Source organism: Pongo pygmaeus, chromosome 10 (genome assembly GCF_028885625.2).
Source record: "Pongo pygmaeus isolate AG05252 chromosome 10, NHGRI_mPonPyg2-v2.0_pri, whole genome shotgun sequence".
NCBI lineage: Eukaryota > Metazoa > Chordata > Mammalia > Primates > Hominidae > Pongo > Pongo pygmaeus.
In genome coordinates, this window is record NC_072383.2 from 22,882,502 (window position 1) to 22,897,145 (window position 14,644).

The 14,644-nt window shown below is 37.0% G+C and overlaps 1 protein-coding gene across 5 annotated transcripts in view; it reads right to left on the reverse strand.

The window, feature by feature from the left end:
- ABCC9 (ATP binding cassette subfamily C member 9) overlaps positions 1-14,644 on the reverse strand; it is a 149,907-nt gene that overhangs the window by 53,919 nt on the left and 81,344 nt on the right. For all 5 annotated transcript variants that reach the window (XM_054443897.2, XM_054443900.2, XM_063672485.1 and 2 more), the window contains 4 exons: positions 12,723-12,807; positions 11,340-11,420; positions 2,054-2,191; positions 1,783-1,908 (listed from right to left, as the gene is read on the reverse strand). In XM_054443897.2, the coding sequence (XP_054299872.1) occupies positions 1,783-1,908; positions 2,054-2,191; positions 11,340-11,420; positions 12,723-12,807 (430 nt within the window). The remainder of the gene's footprint in view (positions 1-1,782; positions 1,909-2,053; positions 2,192-11,339; positions 11,421-12,722; positions 12,808-14,644) is intronic.

The following is a 14,644-nucleotide window of genomic DNA, read 5'->3' on the forward strand; positions in this document are numbered from 1 at the left end:
CAAAGTAAACCATAAATTGTCCCACTCCTTAAGTTTACGTCATCTTCTTTTGTCCCTGGCATTTAGATCACTGAAAAAAATGTCATTTGGAGTTATCCCCAGTACGTTTAGAATCAAGCTTCCCACAGCACAATTCCTAAGCAGGCACTTGTCAACTGTACCTGATAATGTTTTGGGGTTTGTTGTTTGTTTATTGCTTTTTTTTTTTTTTTGGCCGAATATCCTCATTTCAATGGTTCTGTGATTTGTCCTATTCTGCTTGTATATTTTTGCATATATCTTTTCTTCTTTGTGTGGTTTGCTTTTGAGATCTTTAGCAAATCCAAAGAAGGTAGAGAAATCCTAGGGTTTATCTGACTTTGTATCTTCCTTTCTTTATGGAGACAGATCCTTTATTTTCTTTTCTAAAATAATATATTTAAATTTCCTAATATTTTAAAGAAATTCACAGGTACAAATATTTCATTTTGTAAATGCTCATTCCTGGATAAGAATACCAAGTGCTGGACACTTTGTACTCCCAACTCAAGAACAAAACATTTCAAAAATTTGCAAATGTAATTTACAATTTCACTTGTCTATCAAAAGTTTTTCCCCTTTTGTTGTACTTAATCTGGTATCCAACTCTGTGATCACCTCAATCAATGTTATACTTACATCATCCATAACATTATAGTGTAATTACACTGGATATGCACTTGTGTTTAAATCCCATTGGTACCACTTATCATATATGCTGTACAACTTTAGGTAAGTTATTTAACTTCTCTCAGCCTCAGCTTTCTCATCTGTTTAAGTAAGATAATATTTTCTTTGCTTATTTGTCAGGAGTTTGTGAGAATTAAAACACATCATGTAAAAAGGGCTTTGTGGACTTCAAACAAAATACAAATGTAAAATTTTATTTTTATTTCCTTCTGATTACCTTCTTTCACCCCAGAAGCCTTATCCCAGACATGCCTTACAACTTTGCCCACCACTCAGAGCTCTTCCTTCAAGATCACCTTGGCTTTTGACTTTCCAATGACCCTTTATTTATAGGTGGTTAGTGAAAATATTCTACTTTTATAGATGAGAAAAATGAGGTATAAATAAGAAAAAATAAGGAAACGCCATGCTTCAGTTAAGTAGTTTGTGTAAGTTTTAAACACACATATAATTGCACTATGGTTGAAATGTAAACAAACACCCTCTAAAAACCTGACTGCACCTCATCCAAAGATAGCATTAGAATTTTATAGGTTCAAAGTACCCTGTTCATTAATAATATGTAAAGATACAATTGCTTTGGATTTCAGATAAAGACCATTATATTACCAAGCATTAAATGGTAATTTTTTAAAAAGCATTCTTATCCATCTGATTTGCTTCCTATGGCAACCTTGTGAAGAAGGAAGAGCAGGGATTCCTACTCATCCTTTATACCTATGGAAAGCAAGGCTCATAACGGTCATGCCAGAGCAATACAGATAGCTCAGTGGCAGGAATGGTCAGGGCTGCGGCTTCACACAGGTGAATGTCTGAATCTAGACTCCACCTCCCCACCAGCTGAGCATCCCAAGGACAGTTGCCTACGCTCCCCCAGCCTTGCTTCCTCATCTCTAGAATGAGTTAACTGAAAGATCAAGAGACAGGAGTAGAGTGTCTTACATCTTGCTGCAAATATAAGATAGCATTATTAAATCAAACATAATTTCTGAAAAAAAAAGCATTCTTAGTAATTAGTAAATTTCTAACTCTTCTGAATTGGGCTCTGAACTCTTCTGAACTATGAGCACTTACCTTTTCTAATTCTTGATCTTGCCGATTCATAAGTGTTTTCCAGTGTTCATAAAGCTCAACATCTTTGGTTTGAATGTCCTTCAAAGTTCCTTCTCTTAGGACACTTCCATCTTTCATGGCTATGATCTAAGGAAAACGGATATTCCCAGAAATGTGACAAAAAGCCTTGATTGGCAAAATGAACTACCTTTATTTCAGAAAGCATTTTTTACTGTCTCTATTTATATGACTGTAATATAAAAATGAGCAAAATTCTCTTCTGAACTCTTACCCAGTCAGCATGCGTCAGATACTGTAATTTGTGAGTCACAAGAACGAGTGTCCTTTTGTCATCTTGCAGGAATTTCAAAATCCCCTCCTGCATTAAGTGATCACTCAAGTGAATGTCCAGGGCTGAGAATGGATCATCCTGCAATCAGTAAAATGGAGGAAAGATGGACGTTTTCTATACTTGTTACATAACTCAATTCCTCTCGAAAGTAGTAATACAAATAACTAAGGGCAAATCATCCCCCAAATCTAATTTATTTAAAAAAAGGATAAAGAAAAACGACCTGTCAGGTACCATGCTTACTACTTGGGTGACAAAATAATCTGTACACCAAACCCCTGTGACACACAATTTATATAACAAGCCTGCACATGTACCTCTCAACCTAAAATAAAAATTAAACAAAATAAAATAAAAAAGGGCCAGGAGAAAAACAAACAATGAAATAAAGTTAGAAGTGCCTGCAGGCGAAAAGAAAAACAGACTTTGTATAATTATTTTAAAAGTAAATAACACTATTCAAAATGTTTTGAATTCTTATAGAATCTGCAAGTTCAAAAACCGTATTACTCAGCAATCTATAATAATAGAGCAAAACAAAGAATGAAAAAGATAATTGTACTTGAATTCTAGATAACAAAACTAGGTATAGAAAATGTTAATTGGGCCAGGCACGGTGGCTCGCGTCTGTAATCTCAGCATTTTGGGAGGCCAAGGCAGGCAGATCACCTGAGGTCAGGAGTTCGAGACCAGCCTGGCCAACATGGTGAAGCCCTGTCCTACTAAAAACATAAAAATTGGCCGGGCATGGTGTCATGGGCTTGTAATCCCAGCTACTTGGGAGGTTGAGACCGGAGAATCGCCTGAACCCAGGAGGAAGAGGTTCCTGGAGGAGGAAGAGGCAGTGAGCCGAGATTGCGCCACTGCACTCCAGCCTGGTGACAGAACGAGACTCTGTCAAAAAAGAAAGAAAAAAGAAAATGTTAACTGGATCACAACAGGACTCACTTAATGGGAATATTTTCAGAATTAAATGAGGTAATATATATGAAGTGCTTAGTATGGTACTGGGTATATAATTGACATTGTTAGCTATTATTATTATTATTATTATATATAAGAATAGCATGCCTAACACTTCTGATGACAGTTGTTCTAGGGAGAATGTTTTTATCCACCAAGTGATTAAGATATTTAGAAAATAATTTAAGAACTTACATTAATTGTTTTTTTTGTTGATGATATCACTATAAATTATTTTCACATATATTTCATTCCTAAAATGTTATATAGAGCATCAAACTACATGTTTCACATTTTGGATCTTTAAAAGAGGAGAGCTAGAAACAACTGAAGAAAACTGGAATGTATCCTCACACTATGGGTTAGAAAGCAAAGTGACCTGAAGGGAGGAGGTGCAACAGGAATATAATCACCCCTTAGAAGGACCAGGGATGGCAGGGAATGAAAGAAACTGAGGGAGCACTGAAGGGACAAAGCAGTAAAAAATGCTGGATGTTTTAGGTAAAAACTGGAAAGAGTTAACAGAACAGTGGGAAAAAAATTTATAAATGTCTTCTTCATTACCCTTCTTTCTTTGTTGCTTCTCCAATAGGTAATATGCAAACAAACTTCTACTTTGTCTTATGGGCGCAAGAAAGAAGGAGCTGGTTTCTCATGCTACTACACACAGGCTACATGTTGAGATATCTAAAAATTACAATTCTGCAAAATTTTCAGTTGAGCACAGTCATAGTCTCTCTACAGATAGATTGCATTGCTTAATAATCTGAATAATGAACAAAACAAAAGCAATTTCTATTTAGAGAGAAACTGAAGTTTGGAAGTTAGAATAAATTTATGCATAATCATTATAGATTGTCATATGATTAGCTCAGTGATTTTTCAACTTTCCATCTATTTGTCTGCAGAGTTAAAAACTATAAGCAATGTGGCCTTATTAAAGCATTTAGGAGAAGCCTTATGCAAAAGGAATATATTTTTTATTATTATTATACTTTAAGTTTTAGGGTACATGTGCACAATGTGCAGGTTAGTTGCATATGTATAAATGTGCCATGCTGCTGCGCTGCACCCACTAACTCGTCATCTAGCATTAGGTATATCTCCCAGTGCTATCCCTCCCCTCTCCCCCCACCCCACAACAGTCCCCAGAGTGGGATGTTCCCCTTCCTGTGTCCATGTGTTCTCATTGTTCAATTCCCACCTATTAGTGAGAATATGCGGTGTTTGGTTTCTTGTTCTTGCGATAGTTTACTGAGAATTATGATTTCCAATTTCATCCATGTCCCTACAAAGGACATGAACTCATCATTTTTCATGGCTGCATAGTATTCCATGGTATATATGTGCCACATTTTCTTAATCCAGTCTATCATTGTTGGACATTTGGGTTGGTTCCAAGTCTTTGCTATTGTGAATAATGCCTCAATAAACATACGTGTGCATGTGTCTTTATAGCAGCATGATTTATACTCCTTTGGGTATATACCCAGTAATGGGATGGCTGGGTCAAATGGTGTTTCTAGTTCTAGATCCCTGAGGAATCGCCACACCGACTTCCACAATGGTTGAACTAGTTTACAGTCCCACCAACAGTGTAAAAGTGTTCCTATTTCTCCACATCCCCTCCAGCACCTGTTGTTTCCTGACTTTTTAATGATTGCCATTCTAACTGGTGTGAGATGGTATCTCATTGTGGTTTTGATTTTCATTTCTCTGATGGCCAGTGACGATGAGCATTTTTTCATGTGTTTTTTGGCTGCATAAATGTCCTCTTTTGAGAAGTGTCTGTTCATATCCTTTGCCCACTTTTTGATGGGGTTGTTTGTTTTTTTCTTGTAAATTTGTTTGAGTTCATTGTAGATTCTGGATATTAGCCCTTTGTCAGATGAGTAGGTTGCAAAAATTTTCTCCCATTCTGTAAGTTGCCTGTTCACTCTGATGGTAGTTTCTTTTGCTGTGCAGAAGCTCTTTAGTTTAATTAGATCCCATTTGTCAATTTTGGCTTTTGTTGTCATTGCTTTTGGTGTTTTAGACATGAAGTCCTTGCCCATGCCTATGTCCTGAATGGTAATGCCTAGGTTTTCTTCTAGGGTTTTTATGGTTTTAGGTCTAACATTTAAGTCTTTAATCCATCTTTAGTTGATTTTTGTATAAGGTGTAAGGAAGGGATCCAGTCTCAGCTTTCTACATATGGCTAGCCAGTTTTCCCAGCACCATTTATTAAACAGAGAATCATTTCACCATTTCTTGTTTTTGTCAGGTTTGTCAAAGATCAGATGGTTGTAGATGTGTGGTATTATTTCTGAGGGCTCTGTTCTGTTCCATTGGTCTATATCTCTGTTTTGGTACCAGTACCAGGCTGTTTTGGTTACTGTAGCCTTGTAGTTTGAAGTCAGGTAGCATGATGCCTCCAGGTGTCTTTTTGGCTTAGGATTGTCTTGGTGATGTGGGCTCTTTTTTGGTTCCATATGAACTTTAAAGTAGTTTTTTCCAATTCTGTGAAGAAAGTCATTGGTAGCTTGATGGGGATGGTATTAAATCTATAAATTACCTTGGGCAGTATGGCCATTTTCACGATACTGATTCTTCCTACCCATGAGCATGGAATGTTCTTCCATTTGTTTGTGTCCTCTTTTATTTCCTTGAGCAGTGGTTTGTAGTTCTCCTTGAAGAGGTCCTTCACATACCTTGTAAGTTGGATTCCTAGGTATTTTATTTTCTTTGAAGCAATTTTGAATGGGAGTTCACTCATGATTTGGCTCTCTGTTTGTCTGTTATTGGTAAGAATGCTTGTGATTTTCCTACATTGATTTTGTATCCCGAGACTTTGCTGAAGTTGCTTATCAGCTTAAGGAGATTTTGGGCTGAGACGATGGGGTTTTCTAGATATACAATCGTGTCGTCTGCAAACAGAGACAATTTGACTTCCTCTTTTCCTAATTGAATCCCCTTTATTTCCTTCTCCTGCCTAATTGCCCTGGCCAGAACTTCCAACACTATGTTGAATAGGAGTGGTGAGAGAGGGCATCCCTGTCTTGTGCCAGTTTTCAAAGGGAAGCATTTTGGTAGTTAAAGGGTGATTAAGAATTATAAGAGCCTTTAAAAAATCAGTCTGCTGGATATTGTAATTGTGAATAAGTGGGTGATATAATCAGTGTCCTCAAATGACTTTTATAGAAATAGACACAATTATCTTGATTATCCTGAAATTTCTTTGGATGACATGGGAAATATTTCAAATCTTTCAGACCCTCTGGATCATCTTAATGCACATCACTTATTTCTGAAATGTTGCAATAAGTACTGTGTATAGGAATTGGCTTTCAACTGCCCAGTGAGTTGCTTTTCAAAATCATCACAGACACTAGCTCCTTGTCATTTAGCTCCTTTTAATAACAAGAAAAAATATTCTTACTTGAATTTTAAAATTATTAGATTTTGATAACTGGTAGAAAATTCTACCACTAATATATGAAATTTCTTTTAACATAGAAGTTATAATGTAACTTTGCAGTTACTTAAAAATGAAAGTCAAAGAACCAATATAAAGTGATATCTCCACAGCAATGGAAAAATATCAGGATTACACTGACAAAAGTGTCTCCATTTCCATCACCAACAATGCAGCAAGGATATAATTATCAAGATTTAGCAAATCTTGATATCGGCAAATTATTGGTTTTAGAAAAGCAGATGATTTTCACAGGGGGAATCTGATTGCCTTTGAAATAACTTTCTGCTTCTGATTCCATTAAAACCCCAAGAATAATTTGTGACGTAGACCAAACTATCCCAAATGATTCTTCCTGGGAATTTTTCACAGAAAAAATAAGACATGAATTGAAAATAAATTTTTATAATAATTCAATTTGATTGTCCATAAAATTCTGATATTTATTTATTTATTTATTTATTTATTTTGAGATGGAGTCTCGCTCTGTCGCCCAGGCTGGAGTGCAATGGCATGATCTCAGCTCACTGCAACCTCTGCCCCCTGGGTTCAACCAATTCTTCTGCCTCAGCCTCCCAACTTACTGGGATTACAGGCACACGCCACCATGCCAGGCTAATATTTTTGTATTTTTAGTAGAGATGGGGTTTCACCATGTTGGCTAGGCTGGTTTCGTACTCTTGATCTCAACTGATCTGCCTGCCTCAGCCTCCCAAAGTGCTAGGATTACAGGCGTGAGCCACCGCACCCAGCCTAAATTCTGATTTTACATGTTAGAAGTTAGTAAGGCATAATTGAAAGTCCATTATCTCTAAATTAAAAGGTCCAAATTGTAGTTATGACCACTCTTGGAGGCTGGCCAATGTTTCAAACTCAGTCACTTCATTTGTAAAATGGGGATAATAAAGAGGCCTGACAGAAAGCACCTTGGATTGCTGCAAAGATGCAACAAAATAATGTAGTCAAAGTCTGTAAATCATTTCAAAAGTGTTGCTTTATTATTATTTTCTTATAAATAAAGCAATGGCAGATTAATATTGTGCTTACCCCTTCAATGTATCACAGTGAGAGTTTAGCATCTTCCAAACATCTCTTAATAAGGAAGAGTGTGACTAAGAACACAAGCTCTGGAATCCAGCCATCTGACTTTCTATCTCTGCTTCACTGTTACTATCTGTGTGATGTTGGATAAGTTATCCCCAAAAGCCTCAGTACGTTCATCTGTGAATAGCAGTAATAACAATAATAATAGTAATAACAACAATAATGTCAAACCTAGGAGAGTTATTATGAGAATTAAGTGAGCTAATGTGTATAAAGTACTTAGAATCATGCCTAGGTCACAGAACTATCATTTATATGCCATAGCTTCATGGTGGGGATTTGTGGTGTTTTTTTGTCAAATATAACCTTTTCTACAACTTAATAAAAATTGAGGCTTAATGGCTTAAGAATCATATCTCCAGATTCAATGTATATAGTAAGATTATGGGGAAATACTTCCTTTAAAGAAAGCAAGACAATTGCCAAATGGCCAATTCAATGAATGGTCAATTCTTTGTTTTCAAGCTTATGTTATTTATTCTAATATACATATGTACAGTCTTCATTAATATATTCTCTTATATATTCAATAAATGTGCTTAAATAGTATATTCTTTGTATGGATGTATTTTTGGAAATAATATATTCATTGATACAGCACATTTGCAGATGCAATGAAGTTTTCAAAAATAATATTTTTGATACATAATTAAGACATTTTCATCTAACTTTTATACTGCGCCAAGGCTAACATGATAAAAATTTATTTAGAGCAAAGTGTGAAACTATTCAAGTGACATGTACAAGTAAAATCCTTAAAGATATAAGTAATGCCTTTTTCTCAACTCTATTTTCTTTACCCAGCACAACAGATGGCATTGGGGATGTTCACCAAATTTTAGTAGATAGAAAGGAGTAAAGAAGAAAGGGAGGGAGGAATAAAGAAAGGATAACAGGGAGTGAGTGAGTAAAGAAGAAATGGTAAAAGGAAAGGAGAGAAAAGGAAAATACAGCAATAATTTCAGAAAATACCAGAGAATCTTTGCTGATTACAAAGCCAATACACAAAAGACATGCATTTCTAGCACAAACTCTGTCATTCACTAGATAGACATCAGTCCTTGGATAAGTTTCCGCATTTAGCTTGAGGATACCATCTACCCTCTCTCAGCACTATGATGAGAATCAAATGGGATAACACTGTACCTTGTGAATTTTTAAACAATGGAAATATGAGATATTATTATTTTTGAGGAATTTTTAAAACACGTCAACAGCATTCCATTGCTGCTAAAATGTTTTTCAATAAGTTGCAATGGAGTAATAAGAGCAAGAGCGTAAGATACAATAGTTTTAAGGTTATCTGAACTGATCAGTGTGTATCTAGCACAGAATTTTTCAAAGGGACACTTATATAAACACTATACATCAGGGATTAAGAAAAGTTATACAAAATATGTTATTTGTGGAAGAATTGAAAATACTATGCTTGCTTGGCCTAGAGAAATGTAAATTTAGACAAGTTATGACACTAATATTAGAATGTTGAACTATATATATATATATATTTTGCTGCAGAAGTAGAGTGCAGGCTGATGAACAGATAGTACTCAGAAGCAGATCTCAATACCATAATAACTTTCCAATAATAAGAGCTGTCTGTGGTAGAAAGAATAATGGCCCTCAAAGATGCCCTGGTCCTAATCCCCAGAACCTGTGACTGTGTTACCTTATATGTCCAGCAGGATTTTGCAGATGTAATTAAGACTAAAGACCTTGAGATGAGGAGCTTATCCAGACAGGCTTAAACTAACTATATGCATCCTTAAAAGCAGAAAACTTTCCCGGCTGTGAAGAGAGGAAGACGTGACTATGTAAAAATAGTCAGAGAGACATCATGTTGCTGGCTTCAAAGGTGGAGGAAGGCAGGCGTGAGACAAAGAATGTAGGCAGCTTGTAAACGCTGGAAAAAGCAAGAATATTGACTGTTCCCTTCCCCCGAAGGGAACACAGCCCTGCTGACACTTTGATGGACTTCTAATCTATAGAAATATAAGATAATATAATAAATCTGCATTGATTAAGTCACCAATTATGGCAATTTTTTATAGCAGTAACAGGAAATTTATATACTGTCCAACCAGGAAAAGCTGCCTTAAAGGTGAGCAATGTATCTTCAGGGAGAGTCATCAAGAAGCTGTTAGAGTTAATGCTAAAAGTCATCTTGTAATGAAAGGGTGGGAATTGACAATAATTTAGTCCTACAACTTCTTTGATTTCCATGATACTACAGTTGAAGTAGGTCGGAGTCACTGAATCACAGCAGGCAGTAAAATGAACTGAGGAAGAAAGCCACACCCAGGGGACCTCAGTCCCTTTCAGATTTCCAAGGCAGTTCCTCAGGTTCAGTCAGTAATTGATCCCAAGGTTCAGGAAGTCATTTCTAGTTGTGGATCCATCCATTATTATAAAAAGAATTTACGGCCGGGCACGGTGGCTCACACCTGTAATCCCAGCACTTTGGGAGGCAGAGGTGGGTGGATTACTTGGGGTCAGGAGTTCGAGACCAGCCTGACCAACATGGTGAAACCCGGTCTCTACTAAAAATTAAAAAAAAAATAGCCAAGTGTGGTGGCATGCCCCTGTAATCCCAACTACTCAGGAGGCTGAGGTGGGAGAATTACTTGAACTTGGGAGGTGAAAGTTGCAGTGAGCTGAGATGGCGCTACTGCAGTCCAGTCTGGGCAACAGAGCAATAATCCATCTCAAAAAATATATATATAATTACGTAGGCTACTGTTAGATCCTGCAATGGCTTTCATGGTATTTTTAGGTTTTTTGGGGGAATAACTTTGGAGACAGGTATTCTTAGGGAGATGAATTAGTATGTCCAAATTCTGCTACCATCCCCAAGGACAGATCCAAATTCAGTGGGAAACTCCAAAACCAACTTACTTTTTCAAGAGGCTCTAGAGATTATATGGAGTAAAGACTCTAAAAATGTTCTGGGAACCAGATTGATAAGTGGTTAATAATTGTGCAGAAGGAGAAGGCAGGGATGCATTTACATACTCTACCAGCATCTCCCCATTGTCTACTTGTAAGCTATTTTAGGTACCTCCTGCTGGAGAGACCAAAATAGAGCAAAATTATAATCAACATAACCATCAAATTTTATTTCTAGATCCACAGGTAGAAATAAATTATTAGTCCAAGACGGATATCATGAAAATCATTCATGACGTTTTTAAAGACATAAATTTGAGATTCTGCCTTTACAGATTACGCCACAGGTCTAGAACAGAACCAAGATTTCTACAGTTGTAAGGAGCATCACAGATAAAGCTTATCCACAGCCTGAGTTGCACAGCACTGGAATGGGGTACTATGCTTACTTAGCCCTATGTCTACCAAGAGTATATTTTCTGGCTTTTTTTTTCTTTGCCATCAGATATAAATAAGACTTATGATCCTGCCTCGTTCATCCAACACCATCCAAATCCTTTCCTGGTTAAGAAACTCAGATAAGCAACCACTTAGGGCATCTAAGTCTCTTGGACACCAATCTGGATCCTCCCAACTCTCAAGATATGTTGCTCTTCTACTGATCTACTGATCTGTACTGCAAGGATTATTTCCCCTATATACTTTATGATTTCACAAGTTAAACCATCTTTCCTTGAGTTACTTGACTTACCTTTTTAAAGACTCATTTGTCCAGATGGAAGAATGAAACAGAAATAAAAGGGAAGGCCATATTCTTACCAAAAAGACAATGTTGGTGTTTTGATACAGCGCTCGTGCCACACAGATTCTCTGCCTCTGTCCCCCACTCAGGTTGATGCCCTAGAGAAGAGACACCCCCAAATACCCATTTTTTATATTAGTAGTGATCTTTTGGTAATATGACCTTAAAATACAAACGTCTTTTTAAAAATCTTAGATTGATAGTAACTTGTTAATTAAATTGTAGTAATATTGGTAAGAAAACATGGAAACTGTCTACTGGCCAACGATTCTCAAATTAATCAAGATGGCTTCAGGCTGATATGGTTAATCTTCCTTTCACTCTAATAGAGATCTCTGCTGTACAGAAGCATTAATAACCAAAACACTTGCTAGGAAATGTGAGCAATTCCAAGATTTTTTCTTGTTTACTGAGTTGTGTCTGTAGTTTACTTAACATACAACCCAAATTTGATACTATGAGTTATGTGAAACAGTACTATCCAAGAGTATGCTTCCATAATAAAGTAACACTTACACTTTAAAAAAAAAAACTAGTATTAATTGACCTCTTAGTATGTGCCAGACTTGTGTAAATGGCTTTACATTTTAAAATTTCTCTTATTCTTCATAGCAATTCCAAGATGTAGGTATTGTTTTAATTTTACACATGTGGAAACTGAGGCTCACAGAACTTAAGTTCATTCTCATACACACTGAGGTATGTAGCAAAAAAGAACAGCCATTAAGAACAAAGGCCACAGAGCCAGACTAATCCTGGCTACACCACTACTTTGGCAACTGTGCAAGTTCCTTAACCTCTCTCAGCCTTGATTTTTGCAGCTTCATATGCGATAACAATAACACCCATAACACAGATTTGTTGTGAAAGTAGATAATGCATATAAAGTTTGTGCCCAGGACTTACAATGATTAAAACATTGTAGACGTTGTTGTTCTAAAGATTATAGGTATAAATATTTTTCAGCTTGTCTGAATAATATGACATCAATGCAAAACATGGTTACACAAAGAAAAAAGAGCACTTTAATAAGAATAAACAGATTTTCAACAAGATTGGGAGAAGTTATGGAAAGTAATCTTAGTTTCAAACCCATTACAGCAAGCTCCACGTAAGCAAAAATGCAGTTGGTCAAAGCCAGGAACTATGTTTCACTTTTCCTTGAGAACTCTTAAGTGACTAGTACCATGTTAAGTATACAGTGATTACTCAATAAATATTAATACGTAAGAAAGAGTGGCATCAAAGGACTCCCGTCCTTGGTTTTCTGGAACTTGTTACTGGGACAGCCTACAACTCCTAAGCTCTCAAATTTCATGATTCTCTATTAATGATTAAAGACAACCAGAAGACTTTTCTAGATTTTTGTTCATTGCTTAATGAAACTATATATAGCTCACCCTCTCTCCAATTTCAGTTTGATCTCCAAATGGTAATAAGTCAATATCTGGCTGAAGAGAACAGGCATCTGTGACAGCTTTGTACCTTTGGGAGAAATGATTTTGAATTTTTAGATCTCAATTAATACATTGTCCATAAACTAAGTGCCAAATTCAATACTTTGGAAGCTGAAATAAAACATTTGCTGAATCACTTATTATATGCCAGCCTCTGCTCTACATTTCTGGATTCAAAGATAAATAAGTACTACTTCCCACTCCTTTTTTTTTTTTTTTTTTGAAGACAGAGTCTTACTCTGTCACCCAAGCTGGAGTTCAGTGGCACGATCTTGGTTCACTGCAACCTCCGCCACCTGGGCTCAAGCGATTCTCCCGCCTCAGCCTCCTGAGTAGCTGGGATTACAGATATGCGCCACCATACCCAGCTAATTTTTTTGTATTTTAGTAGAGACAGGGTTTCACCATGTTGCCCAGGGTGGTTTCGAACATCTGAGCTCAGGCAATCAGCCTGCCTCAGCCTCCCAAAGTGCTAGGATTACAGGCGTGAGCCACCACGCCCAGCTGGGTTCCCACTCTTAAAAAGCTAGTTCACGGAGCAGAAGACTGATACGAAAACATACAATGAAAGTTTAACTTGTTAGGTATTATAGTGGAAGTGGGTACAAAGCATTCCTAGAACACAGATGAAGAAATGACTGACCATTCTGAGAAGTTTCAGAGGAGGCAAAGCTTAAACTGTGTTCAGAAAGTTGAGTAGTACGTTTTCAGGAAGAAAATGAGTAACGAAGCTTAAGGAACTTGAGAAAGTAAAAAAGTTCATGATGAATGTAAGGGAGTGCAGGAGGCTCATTATGGCTAAAGCAGAGGTTGTAAGTGGGTGCCCTTTCACACTGTCACGCATGCTGAAGAGAGGAGACAAGGGAGATAGTGAGGACTGACAGTCCTCAAGTTCATATAAGGCTGGGACTGGAAATCAGAGGAACTGGAAGTACAAGGAAGCATGGGGATTGAAGATGCTGGGGGAAATGGCAATGATTTTATTTTCTTAATCAGTTCATCTTAATATAGTAGAGTCATTCTTCATTCTTCCCTCTTCTTCTTCCTGTTGATATCTGTCCATTGTTGTTCTTCAATTTTTTTTTCTCAACCATCCCTTCTTTTACATTTCTGCTGTCATTCTTAAGTGTAGGCAACACACACTGCATGCCTGGATAATTATTCCAGCTGACTCCTAAATGTCTCCATATATATGTATATATGCACATATGTGAATCTGTATATATAGAATGCACGTCATTATAGCCAATTGGCTTTTAGGCCCCCCAACTATCTGGTCTCAGCCTCCTGAATCTCTCTGTCTGGTTTGCTCCCAGGTCCTAAAGGTTTTGTCTTTCATATGGTCTACTTTTCTCCTCCCTCCCCCTTCCTCTTGCCTCTCCACTTACCTTATTCTCCTTAATTTTCAAGACCCAGCTTATGGTCCTAAGACCCACACTTGTAAGAGTGGCTCAGGGAAAGGGTCATACCTTCTTATGTGGTGGTGGTAATTAAAAGATGCTTGAAAGATGGTGTATTCTGGCTTCTCCCAGTCACCAGACCCCTCAGGTCCTATATTCTTCTTCTTTTCACAATTAAACTTCCTTTGTAAAATTTACTTGAATTTTTCCTTCTCTATTTTCTCACCAACAACCTAAGCAACACATCCTTACTCTCACCCTCCCCACCCCACACACATACACACTTCAATTGCTGTTTAGTTTTGGTGTACAAATTCTTCTCAATAAGGGTCCAAGATGGGCTGGAACTTCTAGTGAGGCGTCTCTTCAAAGAATTGATTCAAAAGACCTTGGTGATGAGGATGAAAACGGGGCCAGCAGGAAAGAAGATACCAGATGTAAAGGTTCCAGAAACCATTGTTCATT